The 24,302-nt window shown below is 39.1% G+C and overlaps 1 protein-coding gene across 8 annotated transcripts in view; it reads left to right on the top strand.

Annotated features, from left to right (window-relative positions):
- LOC147155834 (uncharacterized) overlaps positions 1-23,966 on the top strand; it is a 116,577-nt gene extending 92,611 nt beyond the window's left edge. For 7 of the 8 annotated variants that reach the window (XM_086065434.1, XM_086065433.1, XM_086065430.1 and 4 more), the window contains one exon: positions 23,005-23,966. In XM_086065434.1, coding sequence (XP_085921560.1) covers positions 23,005-23,068 — 64 coding nt within the window. In that variant the 3' untranslated portion in view covers positions 23,069-23,966. The remainder of the gene's footprint in view (positions 1-23,004) is intronic. The other variant, XR_015091925.1, reaches the window with a different exon arrangement.
- The last annotated feature ends 336 nt before the right edge of the window (positions 23,967-24,302 follow it).

Here is a 24,302-nt window from a genome sequence, read left to right as displayed (position 1 = left end):
GATGATCTTCTCACGGCACACAAATTCTTTCAGCCATACCTGCCTCAGACTATCTATCGCCATTTCCTGTTTTGTGGGCAGCAGCATCCCTGTTTAGTAGCTTTTCCATATGCTGCGTGGCCCATAATTGCCTCATGTGCATGTGTGCTAACAAGGACGTTTCTGCGGGTACAGCGCCAGCACCAAAAGATAAAAGTAAATATCTGGATAGCTCCTTTAAAAAAAAAAAAAAAAAGAAGAAGTTGACCATGGCTACGTCAAAACTAGTGTGCGTAGGAGCTGTAATGACACACTTTGTGGCAAATCAGAGCACGCAGAGACCAACGGAGCCGAGGCTTAAGGGTACGAATTTTGTCAGGTATTTCCGCTGCCGGAAAAGATGGAAGTCTCGCTCCTGCAGATCTTACACGGATTTAGTACTGCACTTATTACAGTGCGGGTTGTGTGGCTCCTCTCTATCATGTACTGGATTAGTGAGTGTAATAGTTTTACCCGTCCGACATGCTTTAAACACATTTCAAATCATTCATTTAAAGACAGTTTTTAAACATGTAAATGTATTTGAAGACCAAAAAACACAAAACAAACATAATTTTTAGGAAATAGTGTATATACTGGTGGTATGGTGGGGTTGTGTGACGTCAGTGAAAGTGCGTGAGTGTGAGCGGTGGCCAACAGCTGCTCCTGCAAGAGGATGCTCTTTATGTTTGTTTTTCTTACAGTGTTTAATAAACGACTGACAATTACTGTGTGTACTTGCCAGACTCTGAATTCACACGGTTTGCGTAATGTGACGTCATGTCAGTTTACTTAGTTATACTTATCTTATCTTATGCTTTAAATGAGCATAATACAGCTGTTACTTGAACATGATTTTAGATTATGTACACGCCAAGGTAATGAAAATTATTATTCTTTTTTTTTAAATACACATTTTTCTAAAAAAATGAAAACTACATTTTACATTTACAAAACTAACTATAATTATAGCGAAAATGTCCTTCGTTTTAGTCTTTGGTAATTAATTTAATACATGAGCTTTTGGGATGATTTTAAATGTGATTTTAAGTAAGTAGATTCATTTCGATATTAACCTGAATAAAGACGTTTGAAAGTGTGTCACACCGAAGTGATGTCATCGAGCGGCAGCCAATAGAAAAGCACCTTCAGATGACGTCACTTCTCGGCGACAAATTTGCCTGCTTGACTTTTCTTTTAACTTAGCCGAAATGCTACGCTATGTAAGAAATGTGTTACTTTTTTCATTTTACCATGGTGTTTATTAAATATTGCGCACAAGTAATACACATAACTGAAACTAACTAAAACTAAGCGTTTTTTAAATTACTAAAACTAATAAAAACTAACAGAATCACCCTGAAAACTAACTAAATTTAAAAAACAAAATTCAAAACGAAATAAAAACTAACAAAAATGAAAATTCCAAAACGATATTAACCCTAGTACACGCTACATGCACGATGTTAATGCTTTGCTTGTTATTTTGTGTTGTGTTTGTGTTGTCAATAAATACAAAATAAGTCTCCATTTTAAGTGATTTGCCAGCATCTTGTGGCTTCTGTATGCAACTACGAGAACGTATTTTGGCTATTCCTAAAACAGCCATCCCTTAAAAATAGTAACAGTCAACCTGTTAAAAAGCAATTTCTTTCAACTGCACGGGTTCCGTGGTAGTCAAGTGGTTCCAAAAGTCTACCTCTCAATAACAATTTTTTGTCCCCTCGACACAAGTGTGTTTGAATGTCGTGCTACTGTGGCAACTTGGACCGCTCTGTGATTCCTGATGCCTTTTTATCTCGCAGCCATTGTGTGGTCGCAGAGGAAGAAAAGTAGGAAAACAAGTTTCATTGCAGATAAGAGGATTTGCGGCATATTCTATCCTTCCCGTCCCCCCCCCGCCGCTGTCGCCGCCGTCACTGGCAAAACAGATGATTTCAGCCCCGTATGGCTACCAGTGAAGGGATTGGGGAATAAATGCTTTAAAGAGGAGTTTGATGTGTTTGAAAGAGCACATTTGGCCAATTAACTATTAAATATCCCGGAATAGCGAGCATATTTCCACGGCTGCGACCTAGCGCTTTTTTCTCTCAATTGTTCCCTAGAGTTCTTTCATCTGTTGACGTTAACAGTCAACTGCCTTAAAAAGGTTCTCGGTTTTAAGCCCCTTATGCGCTGCCACCCTGGGTTCAAATAGTCCAAAGCTTCTGAAGAACGTTGGTAGTAAAAAAAAAAAAAAAACACACGGCTTTCGTCTGAGTGCTTTCACTCAGCTGGAGCAACGAGGGTGCCATGGTGATGGTTATTAAGTGGCCATTAGTCGACTTGTTCGGCAAATTGAGCCCAGCCAACGGACAGATCAGATTGCCATTTTCTTTCTCTGTGGTGTCAGGATTGAGAGAAGCTATTCAAAAAAATTGCGACAGTATAATTACATCCTAACGGGAAGCCCAGATCTACTTTAATTCAATAATGTCCATTTGCAACCACGATCAAATCTTTTTAAGAGAAAAAAAAAAAGAGAGAAAAGAAAGCCGATAGAATAACTTTGACCCTAATTGTCTGAAACGAAAGATTTTCAAAGACACCCCGGGGCAGTTTGACGTACGACGCCGAGCAGGCTTTTAACTAACGCCAGTGCCAACCTTTTTTTGTTAACTCCAGCTCACTCCTTTCAAAGAGTCACTGGAAAAGAAACACATGAATTGCTTCAAAGTTGCACAGTTTGACCACAGTAGAAACAAATCAGAAAACAAAATAGACGACTTGCTAAAAAATGGACATATTGGTGAAATTTCAAGATGAACCTCAATTATTATTCAATACTTTTGAATGTCCAACTTTTCAATATTTCTGTACTTTTTAATGGACTGATGACATGGTGGACACTGTTTTGTTTGACACTGTAAATATGTAAGAAGAAGAAAGAAAACAGGAAGTATTTCAGCTCAGACACATTTTTGCTAAAGACTGCATTGTCAAATCCTTTTTAATCCTGCATTTTACACCTACGGAAAGCAACAGCTGTAGTTTTATTTTAGAATGTATATCTTAGGGCATGATTTATGATATTTATTTTGAGAGTTAAATTTGTTAATATGGGTAAAATAAACTCAGCAGGAATTGATTTATTTTCAAAAAGAAAATATATCAGTTTTTTTTTTGCATATATTTTTTTTATAAGCCCCTAAAAAATGAATCGAACGTTGCTGATGAACACTCCAAAAAACACTAAAAAAATCCAGGAAAACAGGGGAAAAAATCTCAAGTATAAAAAGGTCGGCTGTTGTTTGAAGTTGTAATATCACATTTCACCACTAGATGGCAGACATGGCTTAAGTTGCACTTATACTGGGTCTTACTGTCCAACATGAGTAGGCCTAATATTTTTGGGGTGATTTTGGAATGATATGCAGGACAAACAGTACCTCCAAAAGATATTTTTTTTAAATGAGCAAGTAGCAATTTTTGTGGAAGAAAAAAAAATCACATAAATGATTTCTTGCACTTAATGTTGGTTTGCTGTTAAGCATTTTTTTTGCCGTTCTTCAATTGTCATTTCTTTGCAATAGGAAGAAAAAAACTGCACCGGGGGGGGGGGGGGGGTCACAATGTGGTTATTTTGATGTATGCTTCGAAGCCATTTGTTATTGGGTTAGGGTCGGGGCTCTTTTATACATGCACTGAGAAATGTATTGCGAAAAATGAAATATATTAAGAGCATGTGCACCTATGCACATATTTTGTCCATATTTGAAATTGTATTTCTGTCATCCATCTATTTCGGAATTGGGACAATATGTGCTTGTATTATTTTCTAAATGTGTTAAAAGACCTAAATGATAGTATATAGGCAGATTTCACATATTGTGTGGGTGGTCTGGAACGTAACCCTGCTATATTTCACAATTCGGTCTGCAGGTGCCTCCGTTGCGTGCCACCCGCCGCACGCTCCTTTGCCACCTCGTGATCAGCACGGCTTGTGCTGCCCGAAAGAAACGTCGCCTCTTCCCCCCGACCCAAATGACACAGTCAAATGGGATTAGATGGCGGGAACATGGAAGTGTTTTTTTTTTTTTTTTTTTTTTTTCCTGTGCGAGGGCAGAGCAGGAACACAAGCTTGTGTTTGGAGCCAATTTGGAAGTGGAGTAAAGGTGCCGGGCCACGTCGGTGGCTTGACGCTTTGGCAGCTGTGTCGCCGCAAACAACGAGACGAGGCTGCGAGAGATTTGAAAGAGGTGATTCATCACAATCTGCCACAATAGGATCTCCGCCTTAATAAAGCCTGTTGGCGTTTAAGCTTTATTACTCGGCAGTCAAATGCCAAAAGACATTTTCGGGTTCCACTCAGGAGACCTCATCGCTCTTCGGAAGACGGAAGACGGGGCAACTTTTCTCTTGTTTTGGGAAAATGTGCTTTGGAAGCCATTGGCTGTCTTCTGGTTGAGTGTTGGGCGATATTTGATGCATTACTGGAAAACGGCAAGAGTTGTTTTGGAGATATTTTCAAGTGTTTGTAGAAGTGGAAGGGAGGTCTCCAGTATTTTGGCTTTGTTTTGGTTTTGGAGATGTCAAAGGTTAGCTTTGTTTAGATGATTTGACAGAGTTTTAAATGTTTTGGGATTTTTTGTTTGGGTTTGTGCGGTGGAGAGGGGGTGCGCTAACTCTGTTATGATGTTGAGGGGGCCTATAACTGTACTAGGGAGTGTCCCAATTTTAGGGATCGACAATCGGCACCGATATTGAGCATTTTGACGAATATCGGTATCGGCCTTTTTTCAAAATCTGATGGCCGATAAAAGGTCAATCTAAAAAAGTATTTATTTATATTTTCAGTTAACTTCATAAGAGATGCTGCTGACTCTGGGAACCTTCTGATTTTCTGGATTTTTTGAATTTTGGAAAAAACAGAGCTAAGGTATTTACTTCTTTAACTTTCAATTTGACTTTTTAAGATGTACTTATAACTTTGGGAGCTCTCTGATAATTGTTTTCAGAAATTTCAAATTACGTTTATTGTCTAAAATAAAAACAAACAAACTTTAAAACATTACAACAAAGTCAAGACAGGCATTTGTATAAAAAAAAATTGACACCAATATGCCCCCCCCCCCTTTTTTTTTACTGAAAATTAATATCGGCTTAAAATATCGGTTATCGGCCTCCTGGGCTACTAATAATTGGCATCTGTATCGGCCCTAAAAAAACATATTGGTCTATCTCTACCCAATTTTGTCATGAATTTGTAGTAAGGATTTAAATTGTCTTTTTTTTTATGTCATGTGAGAGAGGGTGCGCCAACAATATTAGGATGTAGATACAGACATCCTTCCCCCCGCCCCTCTTTGTTAAGATTTTTTTTCTTGCGGTATGCAATTAAATTCAGGTCCCTCTGCTATGTGTTTTAAGTTTTGTTTTTGTTTTTTAAATAAGTGCGCTAACTCTGAGAGGTTGAGAGGGGTCGCACAAAGTATACAGTATGTAAAGAATTTTTCAGGTTTGAGAAGGGGGTGCGCTACTTTTGGCGTGATGCCAAAGAGACAATGCCTTTTTATTTCTTTCTTTCTTAATTTATATATTAGTATATTATATTTTTATATATATCAGGGATGTGCACCAACACTATCGTCATGATGTCAAGGGAGGCACGATTTTATTTCCCAAGCCTGTGTGGGAGATTGGTGGTGCGCCAACTCTGCCAGAATGTGAAAAAAAAAAAAAAACGCGAACAACTGCTGTAACAGAATTTTCCATTTTCAGCAGTGCAAATCCAATCTCGGTTGCAATGCCTGTCAAGACTGTCAGGGCCTTTTAAATAGTCCATCTGTCAATGCACTGTCACAGTTCTGGTGTGCTCTATTGTATATGATATTTTTGTCTTGACTGGTTTCAATAGTTAAATAGTGTGTGAATTGACTTAGCGCTACAGACTGCTGTTGCTTCATGAGCCAGCTTGCGCCTCAGACAACTGTAAGGGACTTTCTGACAGCACAGATGCTGCACAATCTGGAACCTCTGCCAAGCTCAAAATAGCGCAATCTTATTGTGACCATCTTAACCTTGACCCCAAGTGTAACAAAAAGCCAGATTGAAGAAAGAAACAAAAAAAAGCGAATGAGGTCTTTGACTTTGATTCCGCGTTTTTCCCGACATCTCGTTACGCCGTGTGATGGGTTTTCTGTCTGAATCAGATTGAGCTGGGCTGACAAATATAAGCACCTCGTCCAAGCCTCTGGAGAACGCTGCGCCCTCGGTGAGCTCGGTTCTTGCTGACCTGCTTTTCGAGCCACCTGCCACTGACGACAAATTGATTTGATTAGGGTGCCGACTGGACTCTGCTGTCACTCAGCGACACAAGGCTAATTCGGAGTGACCAAGCAGAAAAAAAAATGATAATAAATAACATTATCTTGGCGCATATAGATAAGATTGCTCACATTTCATTTCATTTCATCGTGATGTCACAATCAAAATGCTGGATCGTTTGCACTTGCTGTGTAGCTGTGGGTTTTGATAAGATTGGGTTGCTTATCAAGTTGGGTTCATTATTTTATTCCAGCAGATTAGATTGAAGATGGCATTTGGGGAGGTTGAAGAACCAAAGCTGGTCACCGTTTTTTATAATTGCTCCCAAAAACGTATAAATACGTAATATTTTAAATAGTACCATGCCCCCAAAGACGTATTTATACGTTTGTTTGTTTTTAAATGTTTTTTATGCTATAGCATACAGAAGACTTTGATGCAGCCTCTGAACTGAAGAATACGGTTGAATCAATGGTAGTTATTACAAAAACAGCTAGCAGGTGGCAGCTGAGTATAAGAGATCAACCAGGGCCATGTTGCAAAAAGCTCTTTCCCCAGTGTTTTAAACAGATTTGTGAATAATGATGAAACTGAGCTATATTCTAATGCTAATTGCTGCAAAATGGAAACAGATAAAAAATATATCTATTTTTTTCTAATGAAAGAAAAGACTAAACTTTCTTTTGGTAGTTTCCATGTTTTTATAGCAATAGAACACAATATTCTGTGGGCCTTGCAAAATCAGTCAAAATCCAATAAAACATCTGGGAGCAAAGGGGGTTGCTTCAGTGAAAATAGCTGGAAGTGAATGAGTTAATATTATTTTACTAACCAAACTAAGCCGTTAGTTGCTTTAACTCGTCAGTATGGGTAGTTTTTACCGCTACAGAGGAACTCCATGTAGGGGCGGTTATCATGTAAATTAGACCCACTTTTTACTCGTAGGCATTTTGAGAAATAGGTTGTTTAATTTCACACTTGAGATACTATTTGTAAACAAACCATTAAAAAGTGTCCCCTTCCTAACTTTCTTCGTATTGTTTATCATCTTATTTGAACCTGCCAGTGCACGTCATCCGTCACTGAGGTAGATCGCAATTTTGACACCAAATTCCCGTTCAAGTAGGAAGCGGAGGAAAAGGGGATACGTTGTATTTTAGGAATGATTGACTGTTTGGGGCCGCCACTTCTCACCTGTACAAGGCTGACAGTTCACGAGGGATTGAACTAGGTCAGCAAAAATCTACCGGGGCAACCTTCATTCCCAGAAGCATATAGTGGAATGTTTAATGATGAAGGCCACTGGGATAATAAAATTAGGAACTGGACCCAATATATTTTCCATGGATCTAGAAACTCACTGGGGAGGCAGTTATGTAAAAAAAAAAAAAAAAAAAGTCTTACCTCACAGTTGGAAGTTTTACTGTACTAAAGTTCTTTGCGAAGAATCATCACTTTTAAGAGAATATAAATATAAATGTCTGTAGTGTACATGATATAAGAGGGCTTTTTGGGGGGGGGGGTGGGAAAATGAAAAGAACAAATTCCAGCCAGTGTAATCGATTGTGTTTTGGCGCCTGTTTCTCATTTAGCATCATGAATCAGGCAGGGACTATTGATCCAAAACAAGAACGCGGGTGTCCTTAAATCTATTTCATATTTGGCATTTGCACCTCATTTGCAGCCCGTTGACGGCGTAAAATAGATACTTCTTCATTATCTCCTGAAAGAAAAAGTTTACTTCTACATTGGGGGCTTGTACTGGTGATGAAGTACATGACGCATTGCTGCTCACTCACTAACTCTAATGACCTTGTCAATTTGACAGCTGAAATCACATCTTTACTCATCACAACATTTATAGTGGAGCCCTTTAGGGCCACCACTCGTTCCACTTTATATATACGCCTACATATTCACATTTCTTAAAAACTCATTGTGTGAAGGCTGTGGCTGTGTAATTATGTCATTCCTATACTTTAAACGTATTAATATTATTCCATCCATTTTTGGCATCTATCTACTTCCGCACAATTCATCCGATTCTTGTCATTCCAATTTTAACATATTTCAAATATTCATGCCATTCTTGGTTGCATTTTTTTTGTATTACAAATAGTGACGCCTTACCCACAATTCCCGGTTTTGTAACGTAATTTCCCCCATTCATTCCTAATGGCAGATTTTATTTATTTATTTACATTTATATCACTTCATTGACATTCAAAACTGTTCCATTACACTTTAGGGATGATTATTAGTCCATTCCATACTTGATTCTTGACACCCTACCCCTTTTTTGGGGTTTCTGCTCTGATTTCTTCATTTATTCACTGATTCAAAATCGTTCTAACTTTCAACTGTTCAGCTCTTTCTGGGTCATTCTGCAGCATTCCATGCCATTCAATATCATTCCAAATCATTCCATTCAGCCTCACAGCCTTCAACACGCAATTTCTACAGAAATAGCATTTTCTAGTGTTACTGTTTTAAAGAGTTGTTGTTTTTTTACTTCTTTTTTTTTTTTAATAAATTCATAAAAGATGAATAAAATAAAATCTACCGCATTCTACATATTTGTGAGAAAAAAATATTTTTTTTTCTTTTTAATTTTTGTATCTCTAACGGTATATTGTCACACATTTTGGACTGAAAGAAATGTATGTCTGTATTTGTTTCTTTTACTTTCAGAAAAATATACTGAATAAAAAAACTACACTGAAATAGATTCAACAATTATTAAATAATTGCGGGAGTTACATTTGAAATCAACCCCCAAAAAAAATAATTCATATGGTAACCCATTCAAACACTCTTTTTATGTTCACTCTTTTTGGCATTTTCACACAGAGGTGTACTCACTTTTGTTGCAAGTGGATAAGACTTACAGTAAATTTGTTGTGTGGTGCGTTATTCTGAGTTTACAGTAAATCTAGCTTGACATTCACCTTCTACATTTTAGTAAAGTAATTTTTACAGTGTTGTTTAGTGAAAAGAAGAAAATAATTGTATTGATACTCATTTTTTACTTCTGGTTTGGGGTAAAAAAAAAGTATTTGGCCATAATCCAATAGCAAATCTATGGTAAACTGGCCAAATACTTTTTGGTCTCACTGTAAATATGACACATTTTTACTTTTCTTTTTACAATGAATTCAAATTTCTTCCAAACTCCCTGCGCCTCGGCACGTTGGTGTAATTACCTTCCAATAAACCATATATTGACTACATTAGTTGAGCTCATCTGGAAATAATCACATTAATTAGTGTGAGCGGCATCAATCCGCCCCCTCCCCCACTGTGATGTTATATAAACCAATTTTTGCAAATGCGATTTTTTTGTTTTGTGTCGTCTATGCAAATGTGTGCCTGCTGGTGTAACTGCGTTTACAGCCACAACATTTTTTTTATCGTGCTCGTGTGAAATTTACAAGCCGGAATCAAACACCTGCAGAATCATAAAAAATAAAAAAAAGTGCATATTTCAATTTCCCGTCTTGCAAGAGGAATAATTAAAAGTCTGGTTTGATTCATTAGCCTGTGGAAAGTAGAGAGGAAGCGCGCTCTTCAAAAGGTTCGTTTGATCGGCGACTGAGGTGAGCGGGAGATGGGTGGCACGGTGGCGCCGCGGCGTGATTACGGCCTGCGGACATCAGCTCGGAAAGATGGATGGCGGCTGTCAGCCACCTTGGAAAGATCGTTTGATTTGATGCCGCAGAGGAGAAAGAGAAGTTGCCCCTTTAATTTGCTCGGGCTGCCCCCGCCCGACTTGTCGACTTCAGCGTTGTATCCTGGGATTAGTGGGGGGGGGGGGGGGGAGTAACAATGTAGAAATTACCTAAGAAGATTTTTCTGGTGGAAAAAGAGGCTTCAAGCTGTTTTATGCTACTACCAAGTGAAGTTTACTAAGGATGCTATACAACTAGGATAAATATTGTGTATTTTAAATAAGCATATATCTCAAGCTATTAGATTTCCATCTTAATGCTAATGCTAACACATACAGAGGTAGCGAATCCAGGTCCAGAAAGTAAAAACCCTGCCACAGTTGGGCTTTAGCACCTTGTGCTAGCTAGCTAGCGAGCAGGTAAATGAGCAGCTAGCAAGGGAGCTCGCTAGCTAGCACCTGGAGCTAAAGTCAAACTGTGGCAGGGTTTTTACTTTCCGGACTTGCCACCTCTGCGCATAAATAAACCAGAGGTGTCCAATCTATGGCACCGGGGGCCACCATTCATTTATAAACGGACCGCGGTATATACTAAAAATGACAGTTGCTACACCATAATTTGCTTTACTGTATTAACTGTAGAGTTGAGATTTGGCTCTTGTTCAGTACAAAGGTGGACATATTCTAGTGGGACTCTGACCTGACCTAAACCTAAACTATGTGCCTTTTAGAAAGTAGTACCCCCCCCCCCCCCCCCCACACACACACACACTAATATATAAACACTATAAAACACACAATCGAAAGACTCGTGTGTGCTTGATGAATTAAAGTGGAAAACAAAATTATAAGTGACCCTTGCATCCTTTGATATTTCCGTATGTGGCCCTCAGGGGGCAATATGATTTCAGATTCAACTGATTTGAGTTACTTGGAACAAATTAACTCGTATCTCAAGGCACTTACGTGATGCCTCCACCCCTTGTAATAAAGGGGGTGGGACTTAATGAGTTTTTCTTAGTTGAGTATTGTTTGGAGAAATTTATATATTTTTTGATGTTGATTGCTGCCTGAAATAAATAATGAATGAATGAACAAAATCCATACTTTCCGTTGGCTGGCCCACTAGCAAACAGGCTAATTACAGCAATGGGGTGTAAAGTGAGATTTAGTGTTTGGTCCTTGGGGTATTTTGACAAAAATCCTGTCACAGATATGTTAATAAAACACACCCGTACTGTTTTAAATTGTGCAAAAAAATCCATAATATGGCTCTTTTAAATGATTTTTCCCGCAGATAAATGCAGAATCGCGTTTGTTTGGGCCCCTCCTCGTCGGATCAATTGTGTGCAATGAGGGAAACGGAAAATCATTACGCAGCTTAAAAAAGAAACTTAAGTGAATTATAGTAATTATTTAACGCTTGCTCTTGGTCAAGCTAAGTGTCTGTGCAGGCTCTTATTTATTTCCTTAATAGGGCCCTTCATCTCCCAAGGTCCCTCAGTGGATACTAGAAACATCCATAAATGGGCGACATATGTATCGAGCAGTGGGTGTGGAAAAAAAAGAAAAAAATCTTAGATGTTGCTTTTCCTTCGGACTTTTCTCGTGGGTTAACTTAACGTCGTCCTCGATTGACTTTTTATAATCTTGGAAAGAAGATCTCGTTAGAGCACTTTAAGCGAAAGTATTGCGAATGGCAAATCATTCTAAATATGCAAAATAACCTAAACACAATTCCATCTGCTTTTTTTTTGTGTCGAGCGGTCTGCAAAATGGAGATCCTTGCAGTGACAAGTAAACAAAAAGGTAAGTCATTGTTCAGATAAACTAACGCACCCAGATCTCAAATTGATGTTCCATGAAATACATGAATGCACGTTACCTGATTCAGTCCATTAATGCAACAATCTACATCAGGCCTTCTAACGCCATCAACTTCCGTGTACTCTTAAAACATAACAGTGCATGAAATAAAAGTTTGTTGCCGTGAAATTTGATCTACATTTCCCTCCGACAAACGCATGCTCTCTGTTTAAAGCTCAAAGCATCCTAACTAACACAATTACAAAAATAAACACACCCTTGTGGCCATTTAGGCCTAAAATGTTGCAAATTTCACAGATGTGATCAACCTTGCAGGGTATCTTTTCTCCTCCCGAAACTCTTTGTGGACACGGTTGACAGTGATGTCGAAGTGTGAAACGGGTTTTCACAGCACACTTTGTCACATTCGGCGCTGAGGCAATTCGGGGACTCTCCGTGGTGGTAATGCGCGCGCCTCAGTCACACCGGTGGACCGTGAAAGTGCGTTTTTGCCCTCGAAGCTGGCCGGTGTAACCTTGTCAAAACATTCACGTAGTTTTGCGATAGTAAAGTTGGCTGCAGAGAGGGTGGACTCGTGTAGTTTTAAGGGAAACAGAAAATATCCTTAACTCATTCACTCCCATCCATTTTTACTGAAGCAACCCCCTTCGCTCCCTGTTTTACTGGATTTTGCAAGGTCCACATAATATTGTGTTCTATTGCTATAAAAAGGTGGAACCTACCAAAAGAAAGATTAGAGTCTCTTCTTTCATCAGGAAAAAAAAAGTATACTTCTCTCTATCTAACTGAACTGAGCTGAAACCTGACAAGATAGCGGCTGAAACATTTTGCGGTTGAACTACGAACTTTGACTTCCGCGCTGAAGAAAAACGTTTGCGCAATGTGTCATATCCGGAATGATTGGCACATTGCTGCTATTTCACACTAACTCATTTACTCCCAGCCATATTCACTGAAGCAACTCCCTTCGCTCCCGGGCTGTTTTACTGGATTTTGACCGATTTTGCCTACCAAAAGAAAGATTAGAGTCTCTTCTTTCATCAAGAAAAAAAAGTATTTTTGTATCTGTTTCCGTTTTTGCAGCAATTAGCGTTAGAATATAGCTAAGTTTCATCAATATTCACATTCCTGTTGAAAACACTGGCAAAAATATCTTGTTGCAACATGACCCTGGCTGATCTCTTATACTGTACTCTGCTGCCACCTGCTGGCCGTTTTTTGTTATAACTACAACTGTTTTAAGCAACCTCTTCATGTCAGAAGCTCTATCAAAGCCTCCTGTATGCTCTAGCGTAAAAGAAAGTGTGCAGGACAACGTATTAAAAAGTATTAAAAAAAATTTTTTTTTATACGTTTTTGGGTTTGAATGAGTTGACAAATAACTAATATATTATATAATAATATTGTCATTTAACTACTGTAGTTTAGCTTCAAAAGAGAAACTAAGTATTCAAATGTAATCCCTTGCAGTTTTCAAAGTAGTTTGCCCAACACTGTTTGACATTGATGGAAATAATGAGTAATAGCGTAATAGCAGCAATATTGATTGTTGTGAACATTGACTGCGCGGAAAAGCAACACCCGTGAAGGTCAATTGAAAACATTTAATGGAATTGTTAGTCTTTTGTCCTCGGGGCCCGCAAACATTACCTTTAAGTGTGACTGCAGGTGTAATTTGTCAAATGGATCGCTCCCACTGAATCATTGTCCGAGGTCTGCGATTTGGCCTAATGTTGAAATCAAATGTAAAAAAAGAAAAAGACCAAAAAAAAAAAAGCTTGTGATTAAATGGGAAGTGTGACATAACTCATGTTTAATGGTAGAAAAACAGCGGCCAGTGTTTTGGCGCGAGGCCCACGTGGGCGAACATAAATCCTAGCTCCCCACAGATGTTGCTTGTAAAAGGTCAGCACGACTTTGAGTCATGGCGTTGTGTTGAAATCAAAAGGCAGAAGGGGCCTAATTTGTCAGTTTCATATGACGGCTGCGAAGCGGGCCAAAAATTCAGACCAAAAAGCAAACGGAATCTAGGGTTGCCCTTCGCAGGAAGGGGTATTAGTCATCTACGGCACAGATGTTAGAACTTTTTCACCGTTGCACCTTGTGCTTATGAAACACAAGGAAACCAATTCAACTATTATAAAGTGTGCTATCTTTAAACTAGAGCTGTCAAAAATTAATCGATTAAAGGGATATTGAGTCATTGAGTCATCTTCGGTCGACAGCAAGTGGAAAAATTAGTTTTTAAAGTTATTGATTGTACAAGAAAAATAATGAAATGATCAAATTCGTTCTGGACAAAATATTCACTTTTTATTGTTGGAAATGGTATCCCTTTAATCGACAAGTCATCGGTTATCAAATTAATCAACAACTATTTTAATAATCGAGTAATTGTTTAGAGCCATTTTTTTTATTTTTATTGTGCAAATCTGATTTCAGCATATCAACAGTAATCGTTCACTGATTTCTGTAGTCCTTCATGAACGATAACTGATTATCTTCCGTGTTCAATCAAAATAAGACATTTGCAAACATATGTTTTTACTTATGTTTAAACAATGAGTGAACCGGTAACATAGTACAAATATTTTTTTTTTATCGCTATATGAATACAAAGTACGAAATCACGGTAATCACTGGTTAATAAACAGTAATCAGGGGGGGGAAATGTTGTAATGCACTTTAATGCAATTTATGGATCAATCGATTGAATAATCGATCGATTAATTGATTCTAAAAATATCTGATAGTGACAACACTACTTCGATCAACTTTTTTATAACCTTTTGATGTGGACCATCTATAATTTTACAATTGCAAAAATGCCAAAATGAACTCAAATTGAGTTAAGGTATTCAACACAGTAAATTCCGTATAGTCAATTTGACTCTATTTAGATAGGGACCAAATTGACTCAGTTTTAGAGTAGGCTAAGATTTACATTAGGAAATTAGTAAAATAAAGAATTTTAAAATAAATAAATAATAAAAGTCACTCAAGGGTTGAGGAACGAACTCCCGACCTTTAGCCTGGGAGACTGCCACATTACTACCTGAGCTGTGCCACTCCTACTGTTTGCTTATCTCCAAGAGACCAAAGACATCAGTCGTGATTTCATTCATCCACCCTTGAGTGACTTTTATTAACTTTGTTTCCCCAAATTCTTTATTTTACTCACTTCCGAGTTTAATTTTTACTCTAAAACGGAGTCTATTTGGTCCCACTCTAAATAGAGTCAAATTTACTCTACAGAATTTACTGTGTAGATTTTAGTGGAAAGTGCAAATTCATCAAGAGTGAACTACAAATATTCGGGAGGTTACAGAATGACCACACAAAAAAAAAAATACTTTCCAGGTTTTCATAAAAGTTTGACCCTTGATCACAATTCAATTGAAAGCATTCAAATGTGATAGCGTCATAGAGAGACCAAACTGATTTCTGGCAGCCCCAAGCGTACCTGACACGCAGTCCGTCTGCGCTTTGATAAATACGTTCTCTCCATTAAGTCACTTCAACGCCGGCTGACAACCGTCCCTTTAAGGAGAATCAGTGCCAAGCACACGGCATGAAATCCCCATCACCCCCCCCCCCCCCAGGTCCTCCTGAGCATGACCCAAAAGTGACAACAACTCTGTGACTTATTGGAAATGATCGACTTTTACTTTAGAGGTTACATTGAATAATTCTCTTTTACCTAGAGTGCGGGAAACAAAATCCTGCCAAAAGGTATCGGATCAAATTGTCCTTTCTCTCGTCATTTAAAGAAGAAAAAAAGTCTTATCAGCATTGTGCATTCTGTGCCGCCGGAGCTCGGATAATTGATTATGAGGAGATGGTCATGTGCATATGCTGCGCCTCAGTGCTGCAAAGATATATGCTGTCGCATGGAAATGAAGTTTACCTTCCCGTGGCGCATTCGATGACCTGAAGGGACGTTGGGAAATTGAAATTACATTACGGCGGCGTAGAAAGAAAAAAAAAAGTCATTGGGAAATATGATCCCAATTGGCTTCACTGCGCGCACATTTCCTCCTCTAAACGACCGAATCATGATGTGAGCTTTCACTTAATGTGAGAGGCCATTTATCCGTTCACTTTTGCGTGAGGCTGCCGTCCAAGCGTGAAGGACACTCGGAGAGCGCGGACCTCCTCCAAGGCGAAAGTGACAGGACGAGAGATGGGCGCATCGGATGACATTTCTCTAAATCCTCGACGGGGGCATCCTTGTTTTACGACGGCATTTTGTTCCTTCACTTCTAATGTAACCTGAATTTGATGGATTCACCTCTGACCGCCATTCTTACGTGACGAGATCGCCACACGTAGTTCGTAACCTTGAAATGTTGGATTTAATCTAATCCAAGACGGTCAAGGTAGCGGAGGGCTCACTTGTGTCATCTTGCTGCCAAGTGCATGGATACATGTCACGAGCAAAAGTGTTGTTTATCAGAAGCTAAAGTTGCTGCTAAAGCTAACTTTGCCTTTAGCATCATAGTGGGGGCGGATGGTGAATGGGAAATCTCACGGGTAGGCAGGGACGAGGCATTGCCGGCCCTTAAAAAAAAATTGTTTTTATTGCTATAACATTGTTGAACAGTGTGGATTTGACATGTTTCAATGAATATCAAAATTGAAATATAGTTTTTTTAGTGTCTGCTTGTTGAGTATTGCGTTTTAACTCAATGTGTATGCAAACAATTTTCCATAAAATGGACGCCAATCCAGGTGGCCCCCACCTGTGACATTTATTGCAAATCCACCATCTGCTTGAGTGTTTGTTGGAGTTGGAAGTGCAGCGGATCATAACCGGTGCCCTGTGAAGGCCACATGAGGTGAGTCACGAAAGACCATTTTTTATAGCATCTTAACGGGAGCTAGCCAGCAAAGCTTCTGCCCTGGGAAGTATCATTCGAGGCTTTGCTCGGGAGATCAGCTTCGACTCTCATTGGGAGCTCCTTCACCGCGGTTTCTCTATTAATCTCATCCATGTGTCTTTCTTCTTCTTCTTTTTTTTTTTTTTTTTTTTTGCTTTATCATTTTAAGCCACACCTGAAGGCGACAGCTTTAAGAATATTTGAGCTAGGTACCTGGAAGGCCTCAAACGTACAATTTTTCTGGAAAAATATACCCGGAAGCTCCAATTTATGAAAGCCCAACCCATCTCCTCGCAGTTTGCCATACATGAATTCACCTCGAACCATAACCTATTTTTATTTGCTTAAAATCTCACCCATTTGAAGGGATATTAAACTGTTGGGATCAAAGTGATATTTTTACAGTTTTATAGTACAACTCAGTCACTCCCAGCCATTTTCACTGAAGCAACCCCCTTCGCTCCCAGCTGTTTTACTGGATTTTGACTGATTTTGCAAGGCCCGCAGAATATTGCTCTATTGCTATAAACACCTACCAAAAGAAAAATTAGAGTCTCTGTTGAAAACACTGTGAAAAAGAGCTTGTTGCAACATGGCCTTGGCTGATCTCTTATGCTCTGCTGCCACCTGCTGGCCGTTTTTGTAATAACTACCATTGCTTTAAGCGACCTCTTCAGGTCAGAAGCTGCATCAAAGCCTTCTGTATGCTCTAGCATAAAAAAACAAAAAAATAAACGTATAAGTACGTTTTGGGGAGTATTAAAAATGTATTTATATGTTTTTGGGTTTGAATTTAATGTAGACAATTTTAAATATTTTGGTGGTCATCAACATCACAAGGTTTTCACAATTCCATTACAAATAGATACAATGAAGTCAGATTAAGATTAAGATTAATTTTAAAGGTTTGTAGTGCATTTAATGTTTATCCTGAAAGATCCCCAACTTTTCATAAGTAAAGTATGTGCGGGGTCAACAATAAGCAAGCAAGTCTAATAAACACAAGGCGGCGCTTTCGGCCCACTCACTTGGGTTAATTGTGTTTTGTCGATCCGCGCTACGTCTTGGCGATTCAATTACGCGCCTTTAATCTGTGACTGTGATTCTGTTTCGTAATGAACACATTCCGTTTCTCCCCGAAAATTTTAAGCGTAACCCTACCCGCGGTATCTACAGGGGTCTCGTCTTGGTAAGCAACGGCAGCAATTCCAAACTTCTGTTATTGCGCCGCCAAAAATCGTAAGTAAGAAGCCTTACGTTGCCTAATAGAAATGAGCAGGCGCGCGCCGAGGCAATATCCTCTCACGTTTGCCGGCGGAATTAAATGTGCATGCGCGCATTCCTACCCCGAGTGTTCATTATTCATGGGGCAACATGTTGAGGATAAACCTCTGAATAGTGTACCAGCTCATTTGGACGGCAGACTCCAGCACAGCTGTTGTCCAGGAGCTTTGATGCGGCGTTTCCCATGTAAGGTTCTCTTCCGAGCTCAGCTGAGGCTTCGCAAACAACCTCCTCTCCAAAGACTCTTCCTGCCTTTCCGTTAAATTACCAGAAGGCTGCGGCGCTGCGACCTGATCTTGACCAAGGACCTTATTAACAATTTGACAAGGGTCTTATGCTGCGGGTCTCGCCTCGAGAGAGCTGATTAGGCTAATAAAGCAGATCCGCCGGCATGTTGATTTGCCCAATTAGGGATGTGACAAACCCTGGACATATCATCCTTTATGCAAGATTCTCCGTATCTCATGTTAGGATAATGACGCAAGGGAGGGATGTTTCAAACCGGACTTGAAAGAGAAGGATTAAATATGAGCAAGTTTTCCAGAGCAAGCTTTCGGCATTGAGAAAGAGAGTGGCGCTGTCTTTCAGTTTCGGCATTGTCAGAGCATTTGATGTTTACAAAGCACAAATAGCTCGCAATGGCGATGGGTATTGTTACGGTAGCAGGATTAACAGAAGTGATTTCAAAGTTAGCCCAAGAGTGCACTGCCAAGCTAGAAATTGTTCCGTTTTGACAAAAATCCAAATTGCTGTTGAAGCAGGCTTTTATTTTTGCATTGGGGCCAAATCGAGAAGATACAAAATGAAAGTATGGAATCTCTAACTAAGCGGTGCCACGTTTGCATTTCGCAAATGCTTTCTTTGCATAGCCTTGACTGCTTGACTGACACCTCAAGTAATGACTGACTTGAGATACAGTCAACAACAAGCCTACCTTTTCATGATGCTAACCTTCCAACACAAGATTATTAACAGAATATTTTTTTCAACCTTCAAGATGCCGTAAGGAGTTATGCGTTCCAGTTAACTCATTCAAACCCGAAAACGTATAAATACGTTTTTTAATACTTTATCCTTTACAGCGTATTAATATCTAATTAAAAAATAATAATAATTATGCTAGAGCATTCAGAATATGCACTGTATGGAAGGCTTTTTGATGCAGCTTCTGACATGAAAAGGTAGCTTAAATCAATTGTAGTTATTACAAAAAAGGCCAGCAGGTGGCAGCAGAGTATAAGAGATCAACCAGGGCCATGTTGCAACAAGCTCTTTTTCCCAATCTTTTCAACAGGTTTGTGAATTATGATTAAATTTAGCTATATTCTAATGCTAATTGCTGCAAAACAGAAACTGATAAAAGTATACTTTTTTCTGATGAAAGAAGAGACTCTAATCTATTTGTTTTGGTAGGTTCCATGTTTTTTTTTATAGCAATAGAACACAATATTCGGTGGGCCTTGCAAAATCAGTCAAAATCTAGTAAAACAGCCGTGAGTGAAGGGGGTTGCTTCAGTGAAAATGGCTGGGAGTGAATGAGTTAATAGTCTCTCGGTAAAGTCATAACTTTTATCACCATAACAAAGTCTGTTGTCACAAAACCTTGGGAGACAAAATATCGCATCCCCTGACGAAACGACGGATTGTCGAGATTATGCTCAGGGTCACATTGAAATGAATTTCTGAGCTCAAGAATCAAGCTCTGAGCTGTGTGCCATTTTTAGAAGTGGATCTGCGCCAGGATTTGGATCTAATATTGTGCCGTTAAAGACATATAAGTCCAAGTAAGACAAGGCTGAAAAGCGCGTGTGTCTGTATGTGCGTGCGCAGGCTCTTTATCCAGGATTGCAGGCGAAGGTGACATAAATCACTTTCTTGGTGCTCAGTCACATTTCACCTTGAGAGCACCTCGTCCCGTTTTGATTAGTATTAATGGTTGTCCCCCTCCTTTTTTATTTCACACTTGGTTAACTAAGCGATGAGAACGTCTCCTTGGCTCTATATGGCCCGGTCTTCCTAAATATTTTTGAGATCCTTAATCGCTAAGCAAATGTGCGCTGTCATTCATTATATCCTCACGTTGAGCAATGTGGCGATGGGATACTTTGAGAATCGGAAATGTTCAATATTTGCGACTTTAAAGTGTTTTCACTCAGAAATTCTACGTCAGTTTTACAAGGAGAGTTTTGAGTACATTTGATATGTTTATTTAAAAAAAAAAAGAAGAAAAAAAGCGACTTGAGGAAACGAACCTTCATGTGGGGAGACTCTACTCCACTCTACCACCTGAGCCGTGCCACTCCTGTTGTGTGTTAGTATATTGATGGTGTCTGTCGGAATCCTTGTACCTCCAAGAGACCGTTTTTGGTCTCATTTTTGGTCCAGCAATGCAGTATAGTGGCAAACAGCAAAGAGTGGCATGGCTCAGGTGGTAGAGTGGCTATCTCCCAAACTGAAGGTCATGAGTTTGTTCTTCAATGCTTGACTAACTTAAAAAAAAAAAAAAAAACATACTCAAAACTCTCCTTGTAAAATGTACTTTTAAAGTAAATATTACTCTCTATCCTTTTTTTTTTTTACAGCGTACGTGGAGGCAGAGACGTGACATTTTCCGAGGGATGAACATGCAAATTGTGCGAGTTGGCTAATACCTGCTCACATTCTTGATCCGTCGTGGCAGATATTTACCAAAACACCCCGGCAGATGCTCTTATTTATGCATGTTCAGCTTTCAGCAGGGATTAAGTGTTTATACGTGTGGTTACATGCATGTTTGTGGGTGCGAATAAAGTGCTATAGTAGAGCAGGTGCGAGAGTACGCGCGGATGTGCGTTTCGGGCCCGGTTGCTAGGAGGCACGCGCGACATCTGCTCGTGGCAGCGAAAAGGCGAGCGCCGGCGAGCGGGCGGCAAAGAGGCAAGGGCAGCGGTGACGTGTCGGCCATTCTGAGCCGAGGGCTGCTGGGTTGCACAGTCCCCGGTGGAAGATGTTATGTGGACAGCTCAATGCGAAAGGAGGCCCGGAGCCTTTATTTTAAAAGCTCGATGTCTGCCGTCAATGGAACTCAATTCATGAGGTTATTTTTGTGTGTCAAGAGAAAAAACTGCATCCTTGTCAGTCACTTAATAAATTAGTGCGTCAATTTTGAAATGCACGATTAATGACCACCCCTTACTAGGAAAACCCAAACTGGGGGAATTCCAGTCGAGACACATCCACGGCAAAATTTTGCAGTAATAAATTTAATAATCATGGAGTCAAGTTGCATTGTATTATTTTAAAAGTGTACAAACTTTCACAAGTTACTTCATGTTAATAATTATATAGCTCTAAACATGAAAAGAAAAATATCACCAACGTTTTATAAATGCAAGTATGCCGTCTAGTGGCAGAAAAATGACCTCAACACAAATCGATGTCATACAGTACAGTACAGTACATCTTTTTAATCCGTCCATGTCAAAATTTGGCAGTAATACATTTAATAATAATGCATATATTTGTGGAGGCTAGGGTCAAGTTGTGCATTCTTAAAAAAATTAATAAATTGTAAAATACAAGTTGCATCAAGTTAAAGATGAGATAGCTCTTAATATGAAAAGAACAATGCACTGAGCTGTCACCAAAGTCATACAAATGCAATTATGCCGTCTAGTGGCAGAAAAATGACCAACACAAATCACATCTTAATTCCCCCCCCACTTTTATGTTAACAAGAATATGAAAACTTAGGGGGGGGGGGGTCTTGTACATTTTATTGTACATTTCGAACACAAGTCAAATTTGTGATTACTCAGTTAACTATTAAAGTCATGCCATTTATTACGATTAAAAATTGTAATTATTAGCATTATTGTGTGGTCTTTGTTGAGGTTAAGTTAAATTCTAGTCAAATGTAAGACAACTAACTGCAAGATTGGACTATGTAATCGATCTCCTGTGGGCTCACATTTCTTTTGCTGCCTTTTTGCTATGTGGCGTGAACAAAATGCATCATATGCCGACACGCATCAATATTCCAAACTCCACTTCCCCAGGGAGGGGGGGGGGGATATCAGCTGCGGGAGGCGGCCTCGTTCTTTTTAGTGACTGAACTCCGCTTTAAAGAACAACACAAGAGACAACAACGTCAGAACGTTTCGTCGGCTTCATCGTCTATTCTGTTGAAGAATTAATTATGAAATAAAATACATTGGAGCCCGCGTGGAACATTTCGCCTCGTCAGTAAAACATAAGTCTCCAATCTTTCAGTCAAAAACGAAGCCAGGACATTTTTTATTTTTATTTTTTATCTTTCATTGGTTTGATTACTGGTATCGAGAGTATCAATAGCAACATCAATACCTGTCACAACATGACTGAAGCCAACTGAAAAACCTGCGAATCCGAAATCCGCACAATGGAGCTGTTTTTAATGAGCGCGAGGCCGTAATGGCCGACCTGATGGATCGCTTACATAAAGCAAACATTTATGCACTTCTCGGACGTTTCCAAAAGGATCAACGATCGGATCAAAATGTCATCAGCGCCCACGGGCGCTCATATTTCAACACCGAGTGATTGAATCAGTCATTTTCCACTAATGATGACATGCTGATCAGCAGCAGGCGGGAAGGCAAGTTGTAAGCGGGATTTCTTTCTAGTCAACATTCAGCCGGCAATTGAAAACCTAGAAAAAAATGTATTGTACATTTAGAACGGATAGAAAATTTGTGATTAATCGTGAGTTAACTAGTGAAGTCATGCAATTGATTACAATAATTTAAAAAAAATCACCTAACACCCCTAATTTTTGATCATCTTTTCTTTTTTTCAACAAAAATAAAGATTATTAAAAAAATGTCTAGGTTTTCATACTCTTGATAATAAAAGTGGGAAAAAATGTTAAACTAATAGAAATAGTTCAAATGAATTTTAACGTTTATAGACGTCAATGGCAGTGAATGAGTTAATACGCACACTAGCATTGATCTTCTCCCTCGCTCTGCACGATTGTTTTTTTTGTTTTTTGTTTTTTACCAGAGTTGTCAAGCCGCGCCATTTCCTGTCAAACGACGTGACGAGCACACGGCTCAATCCACGCTGATAGCGACTTTCCAAGGAACGCCGTCAGCACACAAACAAGGAGACCTGCCGCCCCGCCGCATGCGACACTGGTAATCAAGCGAGCAGCGGGTCAGGCAGACACCAATCAAGGCGGACCCGGCCTCACGCAGCATGGCCTCCGATATCAGAGGCGGTCCGACGCCACCCACAGAGTGCCATCTGCTCTGCATTTCATGTCAAAAGTGCCTTAACCGTCTATCTGCTTGCAGACTGCGCCGTGGGGACGGAGTGCAGGGGGCGGAGTGAGGATCCGGAAGAAACTTGCCTTTTTACGGTGTCACTGCTTTTTTTCTTTTCTTATTTTAATCAGTGCCATGGAAAAACAGGTCACTTTTATATAGTCACACTCCCATTTTTTTTCTTTTACAATAATATGCAGCCCATTAGTCTAAACATGGTATTCTGATGATTATGTTTGTGGTATATGAAATACACCCATTTTTTTTTTTTTTACCCTTCTCAGGGGGTAGCCATTTTGCCACTTGCTGTCGACTGAGAATGATATCACAGTTGTTATCTCAGGGCTCAAATGGCGACCGATTACGTTTCACCTGTTTTCTGAAGCCTGGGTAGATAAAAAAATGGGTGGATTTTGCTGCTTAACTCGTATTCCACAAACACAATATTAATCAGAATACCGATTAATGGGGCACATATAACATATTACGATAAAGAAAAGCTTTGGGTTGACTTCCCCATTAAATTTGGATTTATCATAGCTTATACTTAATTTATCATACTTTCATTGTTCCTTTTCATACATATTGTAAATGTGATCTATTAAAATACATGTTTTTTGTGCCTACATTTTTTTTCATCATGTTACTGTATGCTACAGGTGCAAATGGATCTTTAAATTCTGCTAGTCCAGACCATTTATGAATTATTTGTTGTATTTCCTTAATAAACTGTACATTTCAAAAGAAAGAGAGGGGTCAGAGTTGAAACCATTGTATTTATTTAGTTATTTATTCATTCATTCATTTATTGCCTATTACAGGTATGGGGAAAAAAAAAAAAGGTAAATCAAACGTTTAATTTACAATATTTTTATGTATGCATGTTTGAATGAACTGTAGAAAATGTACATAATATCCTAATTAATATAATATACAACATACTTTTCCTACAACAGCATATGATTAGATTTATGAAAACATGACTAACAATCAACTATCAATGGCAAATTGGGGCAGCACACGTCGATCAGACCA

This window comes from Leptonotus elevatus, chromosome 21 (genome assembly GCF_054856555.1).
Source record: "Leptonotus elevatus isolate MCC_2025b chromosome 21, RoL_Lele_1.0, whole genome shotgun sequence".
NCBI classification, from domain to species: Eukaryota; Metazoa; Chordata; class Actinopteri; order Syngnathiformes; family Syngnathidae; genus Leptonotus; species Leptonotus elevatus.
Note: the sequence above shows the minus strand (reverse complement) of the source record. Positions and strands in the feature narration are given on the sequence as shown.